At 40.4% G+C, this 25046-nt stretch overlaps 2 protein-coding genes across 4 annotated transcripts in view; one reads left to right on the top strand and one right to left on the bottom strand.

The window, feature by feature from the left end:
- Positions 1 to 15462, bottom strand: part of LOC135443641 (protein adenylyltransferase SelO-like) — a 24697-nt gene extending 9235 nt beyond the window's left edge. The window contains exons 1-15 of the mRNA XM_064704065.1: positions 15190 to 15462; positions 13801 to 13919; positions 13437 to 13565; positions 12673 to 12737; positions 12514 to 12570; positions 12316 to 12414; positions 7645 to 7712; positions 6877 to 6964; positions 5951 to 6020; positions 5243 to 5315; positions 4595 to 4678; positions 2421 to 2550; positions 1841 to 1885; positions 1671 to 1752; positions 1489 to 1581 (exon numbers count right to left, since the gene is read on the bottom strand). Coding sequence (XP_064560135.1) covers positions 1489 to 1581; positions 1671 to 1752; positions 1841 to 1885; positions 2421 to 2550; positions 4595 to 4678; positions 5243 to 5315; positions 5951 to 6020; positions 6877 to 6964; positions 7645 to 7712; positions 12316 to 12414; positions 12514 to 12570; positions 12673 to 12737; positions 13437 to 13565; positions 13801 to 13919; positions 15190 to 15364 — 1377 coding nt within the window. The 5' untranslated portion in view covers positions 15365 to 15462. The remainder of the gene's footprint in view (positions 1 to 1488; positions 1582 to 1670; positions 1753 to 1840; positions 1886 to 2420; positions 2551 to 4594; positions 4679 to 5242; positions 5316 to 5950; positions 6021 to 6876; positions 6965 to 7644; positions 7713 to 12315; positions 12415 to 12513; positions 12571 to 12672; positions 12738 to 13436; positions 13566 to 13800; positions 13920 to 15189) is intronic.
- The window catches only part of PDSS1 (decaprenyl diphosphate synthase subunit 1), a 21998-nt gene continuing 12307 nt past the window's right edge, over positions 15356 to 25046 (top strand). The window contains exons 1-5 of one of the 3 annotated variants that reach the window (XM_064704079.1): positions 15703 to 15898; positions 16888 to 17028; positions 17236 to 17300; positions 18154 to 18277; positions 18641 to 18771. In XM_064704079.1, the coding sequence (XP_064560149.1) occupies positions 17236 to 17300; positions 18154 to 18277; positions 18641 to 18771 (320 nt within the window). In that variant the 5' untranslated portion in view covers positions 15703 to 15898; positions 16888 to 17028. Of the gene's footprint in view, positions 15654 to 15702; positions 15899 to 16887; positions 17029 to 17235; positions 17301 to 18153; positions 18278 to 18640; positions 18772 to 22036; positions 23917 to 25046 lie in introns of those variants that run through there. The other 2 variants (XM_064704077.1, XM_064704080.1) reach the window with 2 other exon arrangements.

Genomic DNA, 25046 nt, shown 5'->3' with positions numbered 1-25046 from the left:
AATTGCTGGTTCCTCAGCCAACACCTTCAAAGATGGGAAGATGGAGTTGCCATAAATGGAAAAATCCCTTGGGTTCCATGACAAAAATACCTTCTCTTACAAATACACCCATCCTCTTATCACCCTCCTGTGCAAACAAATAATTCCAAAGCCACAACTCCTGGGTTTTTTTGTTGCTTACCTCCAGAGTATTAAAACTTTTAAACTCTTAATGGCTTCAAGTTCATAGAGAAGGTCAGGATAGACCTCTTACTTAACAGAAGAAAATAAGGAAAATCAGAAAATTTGCTCAAAACCACTTAATTATACGTGGAAAAAGAACCATCAACTTCTCATTTTCATTCAGTGTTTTACATTGTCATCCTGCTGCCTAAAATCAACCTCCTAAGTCCTGCTCTCATTTTAAATTGGCTTCAAAAACAAACACATAAATCAGATGTCTGGGGAAGGCAATGAAGTTTCCCAGGCAAAATTAACAATATTCATCACATGGAAATACATCACTATATTAAAAAATAAAAGGAAAAAAAAAATCATTTTGGCTCCTGCAAAAAGGCCATTTTCTTTCCAGTTTAGGTTCCTTTTCAGAACCATATTACAAGCTTCCTTTTCAGAATTTCCCTTTTGCTTTTTTATTCAATTATGACTTGCCTAAAATCTCAGTCCAGTTCAAATATGTCAGCTATATTTCCACTTTCAAAGATTGCACTACATCCAAGTAAAAAATTTAAGTACTCTCACGTATTTCCTGAAGAATAAGTTTAGTCTAAGTTAGAGCAACACAGGATGAGATAGCAGGCTGAGCAGGACACAATAGCAAAATGTATTCTCATGCTTTAAGTTACATTTAAAACCAATCTCATGCTCAAGGAAGGGCAGAGGCCATGCTGGGAAAAGATTTGTAGCAGGAATTTATGTTAAGATGGAATCTCACTTATCATTAGATACCAAGATAAGCAAATATGCCTGAGAGCAGAGGTTTAGGCCACCTGGTAAACCCATGTCAGAACAGTCTGGTTGACCTGAGGCTGAAATTTTCCTCATGAGCCCTGTGCAACTTCACTTATTGGACAAAAAGTATTCTTATACAAAACAACAAAAAACCAGGGAGATGAAGGGGAAGAAAATTCTTTGTAGCAGACCCACATTAAATGTGACAAAAATCACGTTCTCATTTGTGTATGAGTATTTACAACCACTCATATTGGACCTGTACCAAAGGGTCAAAATCTGACTTCAGCGTTTTTCATGAATGCACATTTCATTAGCACTTTTCATTAACATATCCATCATTACCAGATACAGGCTTAACAAGGGGTGGTAGCCTGACATAGGTGTATTAGTCCCTCTGTCCCTTAAAAATGACACAATAATATACTTCCCAGACAAATCATGCCTTGAGATGGCCTCTACTATATCAGAGTTATGTCAATTTGATTTTCTCTTTTTATATTAAGCATTCCTAGGACTGAGTGCTTGTATTTATACCTCAGGAATATGGAGCTCCTTTAACTGGTCTGCAGTAATTTCACTCAGCTCTCGGAATGTCATTGTAAAATCAGCTTTTGTATCTTCCATAATCTAGTGAATAAGGACACTTCCATGAGTGCTTTTCAAGTGTGAGGTACCAGTTCAGATGTTTGCCAACAAAATTAGCAAAGTAAACTCACTTTTAAGAGGAAAGCAATCAAATAGTTATCATTCTCATTCTCCCCAAGAAGACCCAATTTTGTTTTGAATAGTTCTGTGAAACTGAAAATAGTAACAAAGTATGGAAGTTGTGAACATTATATATTTTATAGTACTGTGACTAGAAGGTTTCAGTTCTGAAAGTGCATACCGACTGTGATAGAGCTCACCATACCCCTCCAAAATCTGGGAAGCTCTGCAAAAAAACAGAAGAAATGTCAACTTCTAAGGAACTGAAATGCTGCTGCAGGTATAATCCTGCTGTACAGTAAGCAACAAAAACTCCTGCCTGCTATCTCAGAAACACTGATATTCTGAATCATCTGGGATCTGTTCTTCATATAAGAATCTTTACAGGAGGCTATTAAAATACTTCTTCATTACTTCAAGACAATCCATGGTCTTCCTAATAAAATGTCTTACAAAACAAGCGAGGCAAACTAAGAACAGAAAACTATGGGCAAAAGTCCTACCTTAGTGAAAGGAAAAAGGATCACACAACATCAATAGCTCCCTATAGTCCTATTTTACTACTATTTTTGATCTAACAAAAACTTTTCTCCCCACCCTCTAATCTTATTCTGGCCAACAACTAATCCAGAATCAATTCCCAGTTAAAAAAATAAAATATTTTAAAAGCAAATCCCTTTCTTTCCTAAGCATGTGGTGATTACAGTGTCTCTCATCTCACTAGTTCCTTTAAGCATTATGATATTTTAAGGATTACTTACAGCTGCTTTTGCCTGGGATCCAATAAAGGTTTTAGAGCTTGTAACAGCTTGCTCAGATTAAACAGCCCAACACTTGCCTGATTTCCTATTTTATACCTTCTTTCATCATCAGATGTATTTGGAACAAAATCTGTTTCAAACAAAACATTACTTTTCCATAACAGAGTAATTACAATAAAGAATCAATGTTAAAATATTGAAATACATTCATTTTTATACTTACACAGCAAACTTATAGAAGACTTAAAACCACTTAAATATTTAAAATTAGATCACAAGAATACTCATTGAAAGTGAATTAACTCAAGATCTATCATTTGCAAATCTAAGGAATACATCCTTCACACACAACTTCCCATATGTTACAAGTGACATTTTCCTACCTGAAGATACAAGGTAAATTCAGATGGTTACAGCAAAAAATAAACACTTTTTCATTAAAAACAGTCTTTTACACTTAAGTTCAGTATTTGTACTACTTCTAGTGCTAGTATTTAGCACATAGATTAAGCAAACAAATGTCCAACTAGATTCAGGATTTAAGTGTTTGTGGAAAAGTCACACATATAGTAAACATGTATTTACCTGTACAGTAAACATATATTTAATAGGCCACCTAAGCAAGATTTGTTTCAATTGGACAGTCGAGCTTTGTATTCACATAAAAAATACGCCTATATCTGGATTTTATATCCAGTAGTAAAATATTCTATCTGCAGCAGCAGTGTGTGAGGGGATCAGTGGGAGCCCCTCACTCAGATCAAAGCCAGATAAGCTGATCAATGCACACAGCATCACCTGAGTCCTCAGAGAACATTGACAGCAAATGGAGCTTTAAGGAGGACACTCCCAACTTATCTGTCAGATCTGGTGAGTGGTTCCAATCTGAATTTTGACTCTAACACCTCTCATCTGGCTCTAGGGTGCACTGTCTGGCTGGGACAGAGTCAGTTCACAGCAGCCTGTCTGGAGCCGTGTGTTGGACTTGTGACCAGAGCAGTGCTGATAGCACAGCAATGTTCTACACAATGCTCAGCAGGGCTGGCCCAGCATCAAGGGCTCAATTCTCATTCTGCAACCCCAGAAAATGAGGCTGGGGTGGGCCAGATAGGAGGGGATGCAGCTGGGACAGCTGAGCTCAGCTGACCAAAGCAATATTCCACACTTACATCATCATGATCAGCAATAAAAACTGGGGGTAGTTTTTCCAAGGCAGTTGTTGCTTGGGAACTGACTTGGCATCAGCCTGGTGGTGACATATGGTGAGTGATTCTCTTTGCATCACTTGCTGCTCACTCTTGTCATTTTTTTCCCCTTGACTTACACAAATGTCATTATCTTGACCCACAAGCTTTTTCTTAGCCTTGCTTTTCCAATTGTCTCCCTCAGCCCACAGCAGGGAGGAGTGAGCCAGTGGCTTGTGGATCCTTAATTGCCAGATGGGTTCAACCCACCCTATAAAGAAAGATCTAAAAGCAAAAAATCCCCATTTTGTTCAATACAATAGAAACAATATGACATTTATTCTCATGACTTTTCCTTAATTTGAGGCTGCAGGCATGAAAACACATAGCAAGATAACCACTGCTGATTCTGAAGTTTATTCAGTTGCAAACTATAAACAATATTCTAAGAATACACATTTATGTACATACTGAACCTGTACCTATCAATCCCAGACTGGCTGAGTTAATACTTTCAAACAAAGGTTACCATGACTGTGTAGGTTTGATTTCTTTTCTTCCAACATATAATTAGCTGCTGTGACTATAAAACTAGAGCTTTCATGCATGCAAGTTACTGTATTCCACTTCTGCTTTTGGCTGCTTCCAGCAATACACAATTTTTAGTTTTCTAGGCTTCTGTTGTAGTATCTATTGAATTGATGGTGATCAAGTAGAAACACTCTCATGGAAATGGGTTTAATAGTAATATTTCATTAACAAGACTTTTAGTCATTGAATGCAACCTATATAGTGTATCATAAAACTGGTCACTAATGCAATTTTTTTTTCCCTAAAGCTCTTCAAACAGTACACATGCTTAGGGTTTTTCTAATAATGAAAGGAGTTTTCATGCAATGCAAACTATATAATTCAATATGAAAAGATTATTTTAAGTAAAAAAAACAAAAACCAAAAACAAACAAACAAAAAACCAGATGCTACACTCACCTGGGTCATAGGAGTCCATAAATCCAAATGGACCATAATCTATTGTTATGGACAACAAACTGAAGTTATCTGTATTGCACACACCTACAGTTAAACAGAAAGGAGAAACAAAAGTTAAAATTCCACCTGAGCCCCAGTCTCTAGGCATTTTGCTGTGAAACAGGTGCACTGAATTTAGAGAGCTCTCAGGAATCAGACTCTGGAGAATGTGCCCATCCCTGTGCCCCCAGCACATGCCCCACAGCACACCCAGGCTGCTGCTCCTGCTGCTGTTTTGGGGTAAATGCCATAAAACTGTGGCAGAGCCAGACAGCTGCATGTCCTGAGCACTGTAACAGGCCAGGGCTGGATGTGCAGGGATCAAATTCAGAGCAGTTAAACTCTTACACATGGCATCAGCACCCTGTCTTTGTGCACTGCACTGCTGCAACAGCTCTGAGAATTCTTGCTCCCCTATTCTCATCCTGCCAGAGCTGTGCTCTGAGAGATCAGCCAGTGTAACTCTGTCACAAAGCCCCTTGTGTGACAGATAAAGCTGTAGGTGAAGACATCAGCAGAACAAAATATCAAGGTGACAAATAAAAGCCATTTTAAGTCCATTACTGTAAAATGTCCCTCCCCTAAAGCCAATGCCATCTGGCACCTTACCATGTGCAAACCCCACAGACATCCACAAGGAAATGAGATTTGCAGTCTCTGACACGACCGTAGAGAAAAATTCCTGAAATCAAATACATCTTTTACTTCAAATCCTCTGTATCAAAAACATTGAAATACATCAGCATTTTATTCACTTTAGAAATATGTAATACATTCTATTTTTCAAATTTAAGCATCTGTCTGTCAGGACTTGTCATTCCCATTCTAAATTATATGAATGCATAATAACCTTATTCAGCAAAGACTATAGTCAAATAAGTATACACAGATGGCCTTAAAGTAATGAAGTAGTAAAACTTAAAAAAAACAAACCAAAACATACTATTTATACTAGGCAGTGTACTAGAATATACCATTTATACTACATTTACATTAGCAAAAGCACATTTCATCACAACATGACTGATCCCTGATAACCTGTTTGTAAGAGAACAAAATAGAACAGAAAATGGAAGCTTCACAATAAACATTTCCAAAATGGAAACTGGTAAAAAATGCTCACATTTGACTTTGAGAAAACAAAAAAAAATCAAGAAGTACATTTTTACAGCAGAGAATTAACAAACTTTTGCTAATAAAACCTGGAAGCTCACTTCACATTTTAAAATCTTGTAAAACTTGAAATTGTGAAGATCTTCCTGTAATTTTTGTTCACACGCTTGTGAAAAATAAAAATGACTCTCAAAAAAGACTTACCAGGTATCTATTTGAATCATTCATAGCTATTGATGGAAAATGTTCCTGGATGATAAAGTCTAGCAATCTTCTGTAACAGCAGAAACAGAATTCTTTAAACAAAACTGGTACTTTGGAACTGATCATTAAAAATTCTTGTTTTCAAACAGCAAAATGTTGATCTACAGCTTGCCACAAATAGATATTTTAAAAAACCAGTCTGTTTAGACTAAGTCTATTAATCACATTAAGCTCTTCCAAAATTCATAGAGATAAAACCTAAGGTTGTAGCCATAAATAAGACTGGACACAGTCTTAAAATTAAGATAGAGAGAGTTAAAATTATCCCCACATTAAATCTCCAGAGCACACCAGGACATGGTTCTGCATGCAGCAATATCCAGTTTTTAGGGAAAAAATAAGAGTTTGCATTTCCAAAAAAACAGTATAAGATTAGAAGGAATAACCATTCTACATCAGAATTCTCACAAAGAAAATGTTCTGACAGAATTTTTATGGAGTATGGTTACTTCCACAGTAGCTGACTGATCCCAAAACAGTTCTCCACATTCCTACAAGACAGGCTTAGGGAAATGGGATACAAGCACTGAAATTTGCAGGACCTGTCACAGAAAACTGAGAAATGTAGGAACTCCCACTTTCAACTTACAAATCTTTTCGAAACAACTCCTCCCTAGTGCTTTGTTACCAGAAGTACTTAGATATAAAACTTTGTAAGATCCAGGTTTTTAAAACATCTCAAGGGTTTTACCCTTGTGAGGTAAGATCTTTGGTATGCCTGTATAAAAATAGCAGATTACCTTTCTGAATGATGTAATCTCACTTGCTAAATAATTGATGTCTAAATTCCAACTGTATACATGAATTCTAATGTAAGTTGATGCTTGAGAAAACTATTTCAGTTACTGTGAAGATTCAATTCAAACCTTAGTAAGTCCAGTTCCCCAGAGTGAGCCAAGATTTCCAAGGATCCTATACGAAACCACGACTTGGCAACTCGCAGCACTATTGCACCTTAAATATAAAGACAAGAGTGTTGAAATGGAAACAGAGCATCAGCAAAATAAAACAGTTCCATAGCAAAAGCCACCATGTGTTGTTTCTACAGACACAGAGTTTGTATACACACAGTTCAAACGGTATTTTTGTAAGTATGCCTAACACATAACAGATGAATATGTATAACATAATTTTACTACACATGCATTTTAATGATAAAGCTTGATTTGCTATACCAGCAACCATAGGCAAAATTCTGTTATTGTATTAATACTAGAATCACTCCAGAAATGCCAGCCTCAAAGAAAGAACACAAACAGATTTGTCCCCATGCTGTGCCATCTCTCTCTTTTTCAGAACAGGTGTAGATGATGTAGTAATGATATAGCCACAACAGCATTCCACCCATCCTGGTAGTGCTATCAAAACAATGGAAAACTTCCCTAGATTTCAATATCACTTTTGTAATGGGAAATGAAAATCAAAATTATATTCTTTCAATATGTATGCCACAATCATAGAGGACCAGTTCAGAGGGCTTCATTTGTTCAACCAAGATATGTTTCAGACTGATTTTCTCAGGGGGGTTTTATATCTTAATAAATTAAATTAAGCCAATTTATTACTTTTTATTACACATTTTTTCATGGAGAATTAAGTTACAATGTTGTAATATTTTAAAATATGTTCATTACCTCTTTCTTTCTTAATATTTCCATTGTAAAACTGGTCTCTCCACACATCATCATCACTTACAACTAAGCTGTAGCAAACAAGAAATGAATGTTAAAAGTAATCTCAGCAAAAGTAGTTCATATTGAAGATCAAAGTGATATTTTATATAAATTCATTTTCTTCATAAGAAGAAAGATTGTTTTAGCAGCATAGCTTTGTATTTACAAATGACACAGGTAAAGAAGATGCTGGGGCTTAGCAAGACTTTTCTTGGAAGATGGCTGCTCTCAAAAAGAGCAGCACATTCACTTGGAACCTCAATGACAGATTAGTGTGACTGTAACATTAACTAAGTCCCCGTTTCCCTGGGGACAACATAAAATTTTGAGGAGAGAGAAATTAGAAACCAAATTGTTGCATGAGATGGAGGTTGCCCTTTACATGAGCCAAAATTATGTCAGAAACTTGAGGGACAAGTCTGTGACCCTTGGCAATCACTGCTACTGGTACTTGGATTTTTAAAACCAATCTCTTCCTTTCATTTGCCTTAAAATTCTGCACAACCTATAAATTTTCATGTTTATCCAAATATTGAGGTTTGTGAGAGTTCAGTACAACTTGCTTTAAGATATTTCACAACTTGCATTAATTTATTTAAATAAAATATGTAATTTCCTTGTATTTTCTGTTCTGTCAGGAAAAATCAATCCTCACAAAGAAGGGCTTCACATTCCTCTAAGGTTAACGAGTAGGAAGTTTTCTCTCCAAAACACGGACAATCCAGCTTGGTGCCATCTTCTGAAAGAGATTTTATCCCCCCAATAGGCACAGAAGACTCCTCGTTCAAGACTCTAGCAGGAGGATAATTTAGCTCACTTTGTATAATTCTTCTTTATCTTTGCTTGTTAACTGGAAAATATCCTTCTACTCAGGAGAGATGTGGACCTAATGGAGTGGGTCTGGAAATGACCAGAGCTGGAGCAGCTCTCCTATGAGGACAGATTGAGAGCTGGGGCTGTTCTTGGGGAGTAAGGGAGACCTTCCAGCCCCTTCCAGCCCCCAAAGAGGCTACAAGAACTGGACAGGTACCCTTTACCAGGGCCTCTAGCAATAGGACAAGGAGGAATGGCTGCAACCTGAAAGAGGGCAGGTTTAGATCAGATATTAGGAAGATCAGATATTACTCAGAGGATGGTGAGACACTGAACAGGTTACCCCAGAAAGGCAGTAGATGCACCATCCATGGAAATATTCAGGGTCAGGTTGGAGTGGACTTTGAGCAACCTGATTTAGAGATGCCCCTGCTCATTGAGGGGGAATTGGACTAGACCAGTAAAAGTCTCTTCCAACCCAAATTACAATTCCATGATTCAAAATACAGTTGGGTGGCATGATATCTGATATTTAATGCAGCTATTTATATCTGCTATTAGGTAGTTGAAGACAGCAGAGAAGAAAGAACCAAACTTTTCTTCGAGGTACACAGCGAAGAACAAGAGACAAACCTATTACTTCATTCCTAAATATGACTGAAGACAGTCATAGTGTTAATTCCCAAGAGTTTAATTTTGGAAGTACACTAGATTCTGGTTTTACATACTTGAGCATTGAAATGTTAGAAAGAATTCAGTTGAACCAAAAATGTGGTGTCGGATCTCAAGATCTCAGTCCTGAGATGCTGAGCCACCGAGACCACCTTGGGGGGCTCGGGAGTCCTGGAATGTTGCCAGAAGTGTCTGGTAGCTGGACTTTAACCCTACACAGGAGACGACAAGGATGAGGGCTTCACCGGGTGAATGGTGAAGGGATTAGTTAATTAGAGGGTGAGACACAAGGTTTAAGATTTATGTACAGGGGGGTTTAGAGGAGTAAGATGGAGGAATTGGGGTGTGTCCTGTCCTTCTTCTTCTTCCTCTTCTCCTCCATCTTCTTTGGCCACGGTGGCACTTTTGGATTGGTTATTACTGAGAGTACACCGAGTTATAAGAATAGATGGTATTGGGGAAAAATGATAAATATTGTACACGTAACAAAGGGTATAAAGATACGTGGCTGCCCGGGAGGGCAGACAGTGTGCCCATGGCTGACTGCTGAGCAGATCTCTGTTCGGCTGAAAGAACATCTTTTAGATAAACAATTAATAAACATAAAAACCGAAAGAAGAACTGAAGCCCCTTCTCGTCCTTCGATACGCGGGCTGCCCCAAGGCCACCCCGGGCCTTTTCAGGCCCCTCAAACAGCCGAGATAAACCGGACAATGTGGGAAATCCATATAAACATAAACATGTACAAAAAGGTCATAAAAAGAAATAGCATGAAGTCTCACCTAGTGCAGTTGCTTGCAACAGTAACTGTGGGTTTGAAACTTAATTATTGTTATTGTATTTGCTATTTTTAAAGATACCTAGTAGCTATTCAAGCTGAATGTTGTGCTAACTGCAAAGAACAGGCAGTGAATTATTTCAGGATGGGGACAAATCACAGAAATCAATTTGCTCCTTTTATTGGAGCTGTACTGATACAAGTAGAATTAGAGTGTTTTGGTTTTTTTATTTTAATACTCATTTGAAACCAATTAGTATGTAGGATTAAGTACAAAAAGCTCTGATGTAAATGAGATGGAAGAAGAAAATCTTAATCCTTCAAGAGAACACCAAAAAAATAGAAACAGAGAAGGAACCTCAGACACCTACAAAATACGGTGTGCAGCTGAGCACTAGGGGACAGAAGGCACAAAAGTTGTGCTACTAAACTCTACTGTTTTGAACAGACCTCTGCCAGAAAGGTTGTTTCCTTTTTACTGTGTAGCTCTTATCAGGCTCTCTGCAAAACTCCTACAGAATACCAGCACTTCTACTGCAGATAAAAAATCCATGGAGGCCTCAACATTTAGTTAGCACGGATGTGCAACACTTGAGAGCCGGCCAGGTAGCTGAGCAGCCACACAGACACACACATTCCCACCAGAAAAGTAGCTCTCCAATGGTCCCTGCAGTTGGTAAGTACCATTACTGGAGAGAAGGCAGCAGCAGACCAGCTGTACACTCACCCACAGGAAACAGAGCACTGAAATTGCTCCCACAGCAAAGCAGCTGGAACTGCACTCACAGAAGGATTGGATGGATGGATGGATGGATGGATGGATGGATGGATGGATGGATGGATGGATGGATGGATGGATGGATGATATCCCTCCCTACCTGGCTCTCACTTAAGGGCTTGACTTTACACTCCCAGTGCTCTGTCTGCTGTTCTGCATGAACATCAAGTCCCATGCAAGTAAAGCCACTCAAAACTGAAGCCAATGCATATTGGCTCACTCTTCTGACTTAACAGGTAACACTGCTCACTGGTAGCCTCAGTATGTGACTAAAATGGTACTGTATGAAGTGTTCTGTATCTGGCAGTATAGTCATAAACTGGAGCACCCCATTGGGAACACAGTACTTAAAATTAATAGAGCAAACCAACCTGCTGGGTGTTCTGGGATAAGCCATAAGGTTTTTCCTCCCACTTCTGCCAAGACTTGACAAGACCTCTGTTAAGTGCATCCCACCAGCCCCAGTACAACAGCTCCCCATCGGGAAGAATATGGCTGTCAGCTGGGGTTTTTCCAAATTAAGTCTTGCAAACAGTCTGCAGAGCTTGTACAACAGTCAAGGGAGGCAGGCATTTAACCAATCTGCCAGCAGAGAGCTAAAGCACACTGTGTGCTCAGTAGAATTCGTGCACAGTAAAGGGGTAATTTCATACTGGTTTTGCACTGAACAATTTGTTGAGACGACAGCAAAGAGAGGCTCTAACCTGCCAAATGATTTCCTGCTGATATTCAGACAGATTTAAAGTTCTGCATTAACAGCCAACAGCAAAGAGTCTCAAGATGAAGTCAGTGAATAAACCATCAAAAATGTCATTTACAAACACTGCACTTCAACAGAGCAAATGAGTTAGAACTAATGCTAAAGAGATTTGCAGACACTTTGCAAATGCAGACACCTAGCCATGTGGCAGCTGAGTACAGGCCTTTTCTGCAGAACATTTGCTTTCTCTAAAGCCTGAAACACTGCAGTACAGACTTCAGACTATTTGGAACACAAAATGAACTTGGTATTTTAAATGTGATCATCTGAAAATATTCAGTTACTTGATTCTGAGAAAATCATCCAAATGAATGAATGTGTTAGTCTCCTTTGGTTCACACAGAATTAGTTTTAAAATTTTTTTACAAACTCTCTCTTTGCTGAAGGGGTGTTTGCATAGACAAAGAATTGAGAATAATTGCCTACATTGAGTTTTACATTCAGTCAATATTAATATTTGTTCATATGACTGACAATTCTCCCCTACAATCTTAAAAATGGCAGTACAAAAATAGCCCCTTTCCACATTTTCCTAGTTGGCTAGATTCTAGAATTTGAATTGACTTAACAGAAATGAGTCCTTAGTACACTGAAGTTAAGTTGTATTTCCAGAATCCAGCAAACCATGTGATGCAATTAATTGCTGTATTTTATTATTATTGGAAAGTTTTATCCAAAAATCTGTGGACAATATATTTTGTTTTGATTGTGTACATATGAAGAGATCTTTCATCTTGGGAACTAACTGCCCTGCTTTATTGATGTTTAGTAAAACTCAGTCACGAAATTACCTGTAAATTAGTATACTCTGAACAAAGGAAGGAAAAATACCTAGCAGCTCTGCTTGTAGGAATTCCAAGATGGTGCATGGCCTCACTACATAAAAACTCTCGAACAGAAGAGCGAAGCACAGCTCTCCCATCACCATTCCTATGGAGAACAGAGAAATAAGGACCAGGTCATAAAATCAAAGCAAATTTCAAAAAGAAAACATTCAGTTTTAGAGTACACAGAGTAACTGCAACTAACCTGGAGTATGGGGTCTTTCCTGAGCCTTTTAACTGCAGTTCCCACCTCTCACCATGCCTGCAAAAGTACCATTGGCATTTCGAAAAACAGACCTCAGGCTAACCATGAGTCAGCTAGACTGAACACAGAGTTCAATCAGACACTCAAAAAAAGTCACACCTGTTTGTATATACTCCGATCAAGTGGGCTCTTCCATCCCCCAGCTGACCTGCCCAGCTACCAAACTGACAAAAATGAAAATCAAGTTATTGTTCTCTATCATTTACAGAAGTTATACTTGAAACAATACATATTAAATCTAGGTCCTCACAAAGGACACATTTGCTCACATTAAAATGTTGAATCCTAAAGCTGTACTTCCATACTCACTCCAAAAATGAATCAGAAAACCACAGTACCACCAGTAATCCTCTTTTTTTTTTTTTTTTACCTTCCAGCTACAACATACAGCTACAGACCTGTCTTTTGTATAATGAGCCTTTAAACCCACATGGCTTGCGTTGGTTTTTTTTAATTGGAAATTACAAGTAAAATTCTAGCATTCTTCTCCATGAATAATCATAGCCATTTCAATGAAACTTGAACCTTAGTAATCATGGTGTTGCAGTGAGGCTCTGTCCTTCTCCACTCCTCTGAGCTATTAGTATTAGAAACTAATAGTTGGCCAGGCTGCTGGGGTGCTAAGCAGACTCAGCAGCTAATGAAAGTTAAAAACATAATTTGCTTCAGGCATAAACAAAAGCAGAGCAAGTAAACAGAGTACTGTGGAAGGATATTATAGTTCTTTTCCACCTGCAGCCCATTATGAAGAACAAGTTTGCAATCAAAGTGTTAGTAAGTGTTCATGTACTCACAGGTATTATCCAGGTATAATTCACAAAGACCCACACAATTCCACCTGGAGGAAGGAGTGCCATACTTACCTGGTGACCCCCATACCTATGGGCCAGTGGAACAGACCCAAATATCACTTTCCCACCACTGATGAACTCCAGAAAATCAGGTGATCCTTTGACAGATATATCAAGATCCAAAATACTTTCAAGAACATCCTGGAGAAAAAAAATAATACTTGAATATTATCAAATTGTCAGCAGTAATGAACATGTTTTCTACAGATTTCATCATTAAAAGACATCTCACAATATGTTTTAAATTCTCTGTTTGTTTAAAGTATTTATTGAAAAGATATTTCAGGATAAACAGCATATGAATATTAAAATATACTTTAGTACATGTATTATTAATTTCTACTAATTAGAGAGGAATAAAAAAACAATAGCCAACCTTTGAAACAGCTACAAGACGAACTCTAGATTTAAAAGGTGTAGGATAGACAACTGAAAAAATGCAATTTCTCACATTACGGACATAATTTTCTTGGATCACATCAACTGGAAAAGGATCTGTAAACATGAAACAGACAATAAATGCTGTATAAAAATAATTAATCATATTATTCTTAACATGCTTCCTCTTAAATTCAGCCAAAATGCTTTAAAAACAATTAAAACTTATAATATTACAACTTTACCTATGTATACTAAGCCTTCATGAAAAGCAAGCCCAAATAAATTTAGGATTTTATTGTTTGGAATTTCTGAAAAGGACTAATTTAAAGAATCTATCAGGACATTCTGGTTTTAAGATCTAAATCATTTCTAAGAATAGATTAAATAGACTGTGACTGGAACAGTCTCTGGGCAGTTTGATGTGGCACTCAGTTATAGACACCCTAAAAGACATCTGCAGGAGACAGAAAAGTTCAGCTTTCCCCACAGCTGAACAATGCAGTGCAACAAATTTAAGTCACTGTGCACCAACAACTGCTGTGCACATTCCATATGCAGCAATGATCACCACACAACCCAAGAAAACAGATGAATCTTTTCTGAGTAATGTAAACAGTGAATAAATGGGTGAGAAGATGTAGATCTTGCTGTAGCATACATGTGTACTCAGAAGCTGTGCTTCATTCTTCCTTCAGACCTACTCTGTGCCCTTTTCCATGGTAACAGAGGACAAATACTGTTTTAAACCAGTGTGGTTTACCATCTTTATGGACTTTTGCTTGCAACAATCTTACAATTCCACATTAATTATAAAATCTCAGTACCTCATAGACACTGTTTTGTAAAAATTTTAAGTTAGCTAACATCATAAAGAGCCCCCTTTGGAGCCTTGCTGCTAACCGTGTTTCTCACTACCTCTAATGACAGATCCTGTTATAGCCAGCTGCCACAAGATTAATCACTGATGATTATTTCTTAAAGCTCATAAGTAATTGCATCACCTGATGAAATTAGTTCTGTAATGTTATCATATCAATTAGTACGTTTTGTATGCCCGAGAGCTAGAATGCTTTGTGTACTTCCAGAGATGTGTCAGGTTATCAACTCTGCCTTAACACATAAGTGGGACTCGGAGGGGGGGGGGAAGCTCCTTATGACCAATCTAGTTTTAACTTTATATTTGACTGTGTGTATCAGGTCTTAGTTACTGCTTCAGGAGCTGCTACAACTCAACAAGCAAAATCGCCGGGCAGGGCAGGAGTACAGAGCCCCGGGACCGGGCAGGGCAGGAGTAGAGAGCCTCGGGACATGGCATGGCAGGAGCACAGAGCCCCGGGACCGGGCAGGGCAGGAGTACAGAGCCCCGGGACCGGGCAGGCCGTACCTAGGAGGCTGTCGGAGGACAGGGCCCAGGCGCAGAGCTCCGCCGCCCGGCGCCGCGGGCACTGACCCGGCTGAGGGCGGGAGGCGTTCGGGGCCGGGCAGAGCCCGCGGGAGCCGCACAGCGCGGCCACACAGCCCCAGGCCAGGCAGGCGGGCAGCCAGGGCCGCCACCACATGTCCGCAGACCGCGCCTTCCAGAGCCGCCCACGAACCCGGCCTGAGGTCTCCCGCCCCCAAAGAGGGCGTTGGGGTGCTCGCCCGGCACCGGGCCGGAGGGCGGTGGCGGCGCGGGGCTTCCGCGTCCGGGTCGCGGCGGTGCCGGGAGGCGGTGCTGGCGCGGCGGGGCTGGGGGACACCATGGCCTTGCGGTGGTGGTGGCGGAGCGGCTCCTGGTGCCGCCGGGCGCCGCCGCTGGGCTCCGTGCCGAGCCCTGGCCCCCGCGTCCCGCCGGCCCACAGCGCGGCGGTGAGTGCGGCGGCGCCGGGCGGGCGCGGAATGAATGGGGCGGGGGGCGCCGGGCCGGGCGGGCACCCGCGGCCGCCGCTCCTTCGGCGTCCCGCAGCCTCCGCCCGGGAAGCGCCACGGCCCGGGGATGGTTCTCTGCCGGGGGGTCCTTGCTGGGGGCAGGAGCGCGCTCGGTGCAAGGTTAAATTCCGGATTAGGGATTTTCAGCGCTGGTCAGTGTGTGAGCCCCTCGGAGCCGGCCCTAGGTGGGAGCAGGGGAAGCAGTTCTCCTTATGTGAGATTTTGAAGGCGTTTGTGTGTGTTAGCGTTGTGAGCGGTAACGGGGCCGGTTCGCTCACTGCCTTGGTTTGGAGCTTCTTCACAAGGCCAGGCTGCTGCTCGGAGCCTCGCTGAGGTGCTCTGGCTGTCCTGACCCAGGGACAGTGCTCTGGCGAGCGCGTCCAGCATCCCGCAGCAGCCGCTGCTCCAGGGTCAAGCGGCAGTGCGAGGGAGGGAGGGAGTCTGTGTGTGCCCGCGCTTAAGGATCAGCTATTTTTAGCGACAGAACGCGGTGAGAGGTTCTAGAGAGCGACTTGGGAATGTCTCAGCCCTAGGGCCGGACACTGAAGTCAGACAGCAGTGGGTTGCAGATCTGTGATAAGCTTGGGCTCCTTGCCTTGTCTCCTTGCATGGCCTTGTGTAAGCACGGAGGATGGAGGACTGCCCTTGAGCCTTTACAGGGCTTTTGTTTGCCTCCCACTGTCCAAGGAGAGAGAGGCTTTACTTTAATCCACGTCTGAGGAGACGCTGAGGCACGGGGAGCAGGAGCAGGTCTCCTTGAGCATTTCTGTGTGAGTTTTTCCAGAAGCAGTTGGGTGAACACGTGGATTGCAGTGATTTTAGGCTGGCTCAGCCCAGCATTGGGCAGGGCTCGGTTCTTCCTGGCAGCATTCCCAGGAGCAGAGTAAAAGCTGTAAAAGCTGTACTTCCTTCCTCAGCCTATTTCTGCTGGAATCTTGTACCTGGGGCTGTGCCTTCCTTCTCCCGTGCTCCTGGGCTCTGCCTGCAGGGAGGGATCCTTGGAGAGATTGCTAGATTCGCAAGTCAGGTTCTGGACATTTAGCAGGGAAGATGGGCAGGTGTAAATTATGAACATCAGGTGGAATTGAAATTGCTTCAGAGAAAACAAGGATGTGGTTTTCTGTTAGTGTACTGAAACAGCTCGTGCTTTTCTCTATGCTTTGATTGGTGCCAGGCAGGAAATACTTGAAAATTGCACCTTGGTCAAGTGCAAAAGCAAGGTTTTATTGAAGCAGCTTTGGTAATTTGAGTGATAAGCCTCCTGGGCTGGGCCTGCGAGGGGAGAAAGTCCAAGGCTGTGGAGCAGAAGAGTCAGGTCAGTGTGCCGGGTGAAGGGTGCACTCGGGCCTCACGTGGTGTGGAAGGGGTTATGAGACTCCCTTTGCTGCTGGGTTGTTAAAATGGAGAAATGGAGAAATAGAGCAACGGTGATGAGTACTTTTTTTTTTTTTTTTTGTAGTCAAATGTTTTCTGGCAGTTTAAAGTTCTGATAAAGTTCTGTCCCTGGTTTTATTTTTTGCAGATGTGTCACATTACCCAAAGAAGTTCAACTTTCTCGTTTCCAAAAATATGTAGTATATTTTGGCGGTAAGTTGGAGATTCACATTGTTGTGCAGCGGGTGAGGACAGAGTTATTGGGTGAACTGGGCAGTTACACCTCTGAGCTGTGAACTTTGAAAATAAGGTTATTTACTCCAGTGTAGACTGCTGCTCTAGTGCTGAGTCTGAGTCTCAGTCATCTATCCTGGAGAGTAACAGGCAAAGCAAGAATGTTGCAAGAAAATACATAGGGTTCACTTTGGGAAAGGAAACATTAGAAGAAGAAGAAACTTCAAATTCAGGAAACAAACAAACAAATCTCCTAAGCTAAAGGCATCTTAATGCATCCAGGTGGAGCTTTCAACCTTTTCTGATGAGCTTTCCTAGCACCATCACGCTACCTGGAAGTATTGATTTAATTTATTATGTAGCTGGGTATACAAAGGAAAAAATATCAACTCTAAGTCAGGAATATTTTTTCAGGAGTTTACCTGAGAAGGAAGACAGTAACAGAACAGTTGGGTTTCCAGAAGCGAGGGGTCTATCTGCAAATGTAGGCTACACTATCCATAGTGTATTCAAAAGGAATAGATGGAGAGCAAGGTGATGTTCTGGGCCTCAGGATATCTGGGGTCTCTTAAGGGCAGAGTTTGTGTGTGTTTGCCAAATGCACTTTGCCAGGTCCCAAAGCTTTATGATCATCAATACACAGCTTTTCTGTCCTTGCACCTTACTGTCTGTCTGAAAAAGAGTGTTTTGATGTCTTCATATATTTTAGCCATTTGGTTAAATGGGGTATGAGGGGAGAGGGAGAGAAAGAAACCCTTTCAGATGTTTTTGTATGGGGAATCAGGGGAACATGACTTCTAACAAGCCTACTCTTGAAAAACACTGTCCCCAGGTTTCATCATACAAGTTCATCCCACTGGTGCAGCTGCAGTAAGACAATTAGTGATGAAAAATACCAGGACCCTTTTCAACTTGGTAGAAAAGACTTGAAGAATCTCTATGAAGATATTAAAAAGGTATGGGATTTTGGTGACTATGGTGGCATGTCATGATGATTGTTTTTATTAGGAGCCATCAGTTTGGATATTTATTGAAGTAATGTTATTTATGTTTATGAACTGCTGTCTGAAACTTAAACTGAAGGGAAATGGTGTATTTCTAATATTTTGTAGAACCAGAATGCAGTTTTTCTTCTGATTTGCAGCACTGGAATGCATCATTTACATTTCAGATTACTCATAGTAATTTTAAAAATAACTTGAACTTACACTGGGTGGAATGAATGTAAGCAATAACCTTATACATGCATACTGTTGTATTTACACTAAGCAGACTGACTTTGTGACTTCTATGCTGAAATGCTCTTGTCCTTTTTATAGGAATTGCTGGTGTCTGCAGCAGAACTTAAGGAAATGTGTGATTATTACTTTGATGGGAAGGGAAAGGCCTTTCGACCAATGATTGTGGTGCTAATGGCTCGGGCCTGCAACATTCACCATAATAATTCCAAGTGAGTTGGTCACTTTCAGATATGCACATCATGCTTGAAAGTTATCATTCTTGTGTCTCTGGAAAATACTTTATGAAAATAAAATGCTCCTCAGGAAAACCTGAATGTAAGTTCCATCTTGAAGCTGTATTTTTGTAGCTGTCAGTGCAAAAGGAACTCTGCTGGGTTTATTACGTATTTCCCTGTTTTAAATTGTGGAACTATACTGTGCTTGTAAGCAGGGTGGATAAATAATGTTGCTGAATTACTATATTTGTAAGGCTTTAGTCAATTCTACCTCCTTGCATAAATGCTTTATTAGAACCTTTAATACTCTTTGAAACTATGTAAACTTCTTTAAGTATTTTCATTTGTAACCACTCCTGTTGCTATTAAACTCTGGTCACAGGTAAGAAGTTTGCTGTGAGATTTTTTTAGTAATTGTGCAGAAAAGCTATTAAAGAGCTGGTATGATTATATTCAAAGCTGTGAGATTTTGAAAACAGTAAGAGGTTTTTTTTCCCACCCTCTAGTAGCAAGTTTCTACACTTTATGTAAGATTCTAAGCTAATTAGTCTGGTGTAATCCTTATGATCTCCACGTTACTTGAGAGCAGTTTTAACTGAGCAGATCATGCTTGGCCTGTATTCTCTGTCACTCCTGAGTCTGGCTCCTTGCAGATGCTTCACTCCACACCTTCCTGTCAGCTGCTATGTTTGCATTTTGAGGAAAGATGTTGGCTGGAGTGTTCTCCAGTTGCCATCCAGCTATACTTCCAGTCTTGCCTTGTATAGAATTCCAAGTAGATAATCTTTGGTCCCTTCCCAGAAGTGTTTCTAAACTAATTTGTCAGTCTTAAGGGATTTCTCTGAGCTCTTGCACTGTTTTCTCTCTGTAGGACTAGTTTAATGCCTTGGTGGACTTGATTACTACCTCAGAGCATGGCATGTATTTTGTTGCATGGATAGCACCTCCCCCTGTAGTCCCTTCTATGTGAATATAATTATGAAGGAGAAAGCAAAACTGAGCTGGCAGTGTCCTTTCCTCTGTGTGCCAGTTCCTCGTGTTTTAGGAAAAGTCATCCAGGATTAATGAACTTTGCCTCAGCCAGATTCTGTTGTCAGTTCTGGACTGCTTCTTGTCATTGACTCTGAGATAGCAAAAGGAACAATATTGGTTGTGCAAATCCTCAGGGATACCTTTTGCCACAGACTGGCTTAATATATTCATGAGTGACCTTGACATGAAGAACAGGAGTGTGAGGAGGGCACTTTTTGATGACAGAGTCATTCTTGATGATCATCCATCTGTGGTGAAATGTAAGGAAGCACAGCAAACCAAAACTTTCTGCTTGAGCTTGTAGGGTCTCAGATGTCCCATTAGGGCATAACCCCAGTGTGGTTTGCACCCACCTTTGTTATGAAAACCCTCAAAGATACCCTAGCGTGCATCAGCCATCCAGGTCAGCTACAGGAGTGTATATCACACTTCCTGAGATCATCAGCATCCCTTATCCCTGTGCTCAAAGTAAGTGAAGTCCAGCTGGCTTCAGGGATGGATTGCAAGGATAATCATGAAGATTGAAGACTTGTGGTCTACAAATTTATCAGGAACAGAGTGAAAGAGCTACTTAAAACAAAGCATTGTGTTTCTAAGAGAATGGAAATATAGGAGGAGATTTAACAACAGGGACAGTGAGTTTTTGGAGCATCTTTGGAATCAAAATAATGGTAAAAATAGTTTTATCTCATTCTAGTGTGTAGCATGAAAAGCTTATGAACAAAATCATGTGTGCAGTACTGAGAAGGCTGGAACTGATGTCATACAGTGTGGGAGCAGAGCAGTGAATCAGGGAGAGGCAGCAGTAGAAAGACTGAATTTGCCTGTATGCTCAAAGCATATTTGCTGTCTTTTGACATATGTATATGCTCATGGACATATTCTTGTCCACATGTTATACTGTCTCAGAACTGTCAGGGCCTGTTTTGAGACCTGCCCTATGCCAGTAAGAAAGTGCCACACATTCCTGGGGCAAGTGTTTGCTTTGCAGTAGCCAGCCCTCAGCATAAGTCCTCTGGTTTCTGGATGTCTGTGTCATTTGGCAGTGTTTGTACATCTGTTGTGGTTCTGATCAGCACCTCCAAAATACGTTCAGTGTTTCAAAGGCCTCCTCAATAATCTGAACATTCCTAGTACAAACCAGGCTGAGTCACCATCTTTGTCATGTTGCTTTTAGAATGAATTTCTAGTGGCAAGAGAAAAAGTGTTTCAGCAAAGGAATGGAATGAAATCTCAGGGTATTTACCTTCCTGTTCTGTGCCCTGTGCCAATTTGTCCAAGCCTGTGATTGTAATTAAATATCCCTTATGTTGATACAAGTCTTCACTGTACTGCTTGTTGGTTATTGCATGGTGGCCAATGCTTTTGAGGATTGGCAAGGCCATGCAAAAGGAATTAACGTTTGTACTGTGGATACCCAGTTCCTGTGAGCTGATAAAGTTTTATGGGCATTTTCTTCTCTTTTGCTTTCAAGCTGATTGAAGCTTGAAAACACCTGCTCTGGATATGCATATACTTCAGTTCACATTGGTACTATGATTGATTCATTATTGTTCTTTCTTTAAGCAACATTGTCTCTAGGTGGCAAATTGTTCTTACAACTTTTTTATGTTTGTGACGAAAATTGTGTATGTAGAGAAGTAATACTGCATATTTTTAACTCTGCTACTGTTCTACAAACCTGGGGGGGGGGAATACTTGCCTTACATTCTGCTGCTCCCAGTGTTTTTTCAAGATGTTTTTCACTTTCAATTTTTCATTTCCCTTGAAGCATTTTATCATTCTGTTCCTCAGTTAATACTGATTCTTCTCCCAGGCTTGTTTTTCTTTGTTGAGGCTTTGGTTCCCACATGTGAAGAGACTGACCACAGTATCTGTAGGTTTGTAGGGTGAGCCAGTATCCTGTACTGTTCAACCCCATCTTCTTTTTTTTACATTTGCCTCTGGGGTTTGTATTGCTGATGTTCAGTTTCTGCTTCATCTTGCTGCCATTCTCAACTGTAATATAACTTGCTGAACCCAGCATGCTTTTTCCTGCTTTTTCATTTTCTTTTCTTCTTTTTCTGCAATTTTTGTGTAAAAGGTAATACTTTTCTTTATTTGGCTGTTAAAATAACAATTTAGGAAGGCTACAGGTCCTGATCTTACAAGGCATCCCAGGAGACCTCTTTCTCTTCTCCTCTAGAATAGCTGAGGTTTCTCAGGAGAATGGAATGGCCAGGTGGCTCTGCTTGCAGGTTAGGTGACATTGATCATTTATGTTTAGGTTTGAATGAGGTGAGGTATTTACTATACCATCAGCAGGTTAACTGTTTTTCTAGAGTGGGGTCACTTTATTGTGGTCATAATAAGGAAAATGACAGTTGTATAAAGAATTATCTGAATTACTGCCAAAAAGGTATCTGAAGTGTGTTGTTTCTTTGCTCTGGAAGTTTTAAGTGTCCTAAGTACTACCCTGAATCTTTAAGTCCCTTGGGCAGTGGCTTTTTGCTTATTGATAGCAACTTTGTGTGAGAGTAAGAATTGTTTTAAGTAGTTTAATTTGGGGTCATGCAAACCCTCAATTTCACACATCCACTGCCTTGATTTCTTCACATGCCTTTGAAGAACTTCACAGAATTATCACTTAGCCTGACAGGACCTAGTGTTTCTGTATTCTCCAAAGTGTTCACAAATGAGAGTTTTTATTTGTATTGCTACAACCAAAAAGAGTGGGGCAAATAAGAGAGGGCCAAAGAAATATGTAAATATAAATATAAATCTTAGAGGGCCAGAGATAATAGGTAAAACAGTGAGCACTAAAGTTTGGGGGAGTGGGTGAGGAAGGGAAATAAATTTATCAGAATAGTGTGAGAAACAAATAAAATGGCAATAAAATAAAATTGAATATGTCCTAAAGATAGAACCTGCCAACAACCTTAGTTCCCTTTTGTTTCACTCCTCCAAACTGCTGTTGTCAAAAGCCCTTGGTGCCAGCTGCTCTGCAGTTTTCTCTGGTGTTAGCACATGCAGTCTCTGTGCTTTGCAGTGCCCTTCTGTGTCACAGACTCTGTTTCTGAGATGGTTGCTTCTTTCAGCCCCAGGGCCTTAGCAGGAGATTGATGCTGGAAGGACTGTGGCCATAGCACAACAATGTTGCAAGTTCTTTTCTCATTTCCTGTCCTTAAACTGGCAATATTTACTTATTGGCAAACACACTGCCTCCAAGCTTTTTGTTGGAGAGTGTAAATACTGCTTTGTGTGGTTTTGAGTTTGGCCCTCACCGTTGTTGGGTGGTTTTGGTTGGTTGTTTTGGTTTTGGGCTGGGATGTTTGGAGGGAGACATTTGGGCTTTCTTAACCTGTGTGGTCAGCCTTGGCTTGTTCAGTGTTCATGAAACAAGTTCTGTAATGGAAAACACCTCAGGGTACAGCACATCTATAAAACCTTATCACTGAATCAAACAGGGGGTCCTACTGAAGGACAGAACATGATTAGTTCTATAAAATATCTGTAAATATACATCAGCTCAGGGTGTCTTTACTTTGAGAATGACCTAAAAATGGCATCTTTCCACTTACTGGATTTGCTGTTATCTATTCAGTTACTGCCACTTTTTGCTTTTGTTTTGCAGGAGAAGCTGAATGAAAAATGGCAGGGGATGAGAAAGATCCTGGGGTTTGTGTGTTTTCCCCTAAAAGTAGGCATGCTCTGATCTAGAATTAGTCTCACAAGAGGCATGCAGGAAACAATTGCAGAACTTTTTTGCCAGCAGTGGGTAGAACCTTGCTTGAGACTTTGTGGAAATAGTAGTTTTAAAACCCCTTCAGATGAAATTGTCACATTTGATACAGCGTTCTGGAAACCATGAACATTCCTATGCCATTTTTAGTCATTGTCAGAGATAAGATAGAGTATAATGCAGAACATTTCAGAACCTGCTTTTGAAATAACTGGTTTTGTGCTGTGTTCATACTACTGAAATATTTCAGTGTGTCAGTGAGTGTTGCCATTTACTGCTGCTTCCCAGCAGGAAGTCCAGTCTGCTGACATAATTAATGAAAAAGGGAATCCCCAAAAGGAGAACAGTGCATGAAAGAGGCTGGAGACCTTTACAGTTTTTTGAAGGTAAGTTTTCTCCTACTTAGTAAGAGTAGTTTGGTTTGGAAAACTGTTTACACTGAACTAGCATTTGATTAAATCACTAGTCTGCATTAAGACTTGCCTCCAAACAACTATGAAGGTTTCCAGCTCTTATTTTGTGTTGTGTAAAAGCCATATTTTCACAGCCTATGAGCTACCCATTCATCCTGCTATTGTTCAGGATGTAGAACTCCCACTGACAGCAGTGCAGAATTCTGTGCAGAGGTAGGTGTCAGAATGCAGTGTTATGTCAGCAGACTGCAATATGTTCTTTCATTTTGTGATTAATCACTACATTTTAAAGGACATAGGCAGTGCAGGAAAGTTTTAAATTCCCTTAGCTGTGGTGAAATTATCTTCTGGCTCAGTTCTTTTTCTGTTCTCCTGTAAAATAGTATGATTTTCTCTGTTGTCTGTGTACCAGAGGTACATTATTTATATATCAGAAGTAGTTTCTTTCTTGTGTTGTGGGTTTTCATTTTTTTGTGTTATTGTTTTGTATGTGGGGCATTTTAAAGGTCCATGTGGCCTTGTTACAGCTATGAGGCAAGACTGACTGGGATGGCCATTTCTGGGATCCTGCATGTAACCCATGATGAAAACAGAAAAATACCAGAAGACAGTGGAAGATGGATACTAAGGGAGATGGTCCTTTATGTGAGCTAGGTTGGCTCTTTTATGTGCTTTTTGCCAGTTTTGTTCTCTAGAGAATTGTTTCTGTGTTCTTCTGTTAACTTCTTTTCACCTAGTTTAAAAAAAAAAAGTAGTGTGAACTACTGAGAGTTGAATCATCAGTGTTAGATCTTCCCAAAGGCTGAGTTCCAATAAGTGTTAGGTATTTGGTGTTTACAGTGTTAAAGTGCTTGCAGTAGAATCCTAGTTAATTCCTCAGGCTTCTGAAGAACCTCTGGGGTTTTAAGGTAATCAGATAACATAAAGGAGAAGATCTATGAGTTATATCTTTCAAATGTAGAATGCAGGTTTCTGTTCCTTCTGATCTCTCCAGCTTGCTGCTTGGTAGAGTTATCCAGCTGTAGAGTTTGTGATGCCACGATTATAGGTAGAGAAACAGAGATAAGGAGAACTTAAAACTCATCTACAGAGCTACCTGTCAT

This window comes from Zonotrichia leucophrys, chromosome 2 (assembly GCF_028769735.1).
Source record: "Zonotrichia leucophrys gambelii isolate GWCS_2022_RI chromosome 2, RI_Zleu_2.0, whole genome shotgun sequence".
NCBI lineage: Eukaryota > Metazoa > Chordata > Aves > Passeriformes > Passerellidae > Zonotrichia > Zonotrichia leucophrys.
The sequence above is the reverse complement of the archived record's forward strand: the minus strand, read 5'-3'. Positions and strand labels throughout refer to the sequence as shown.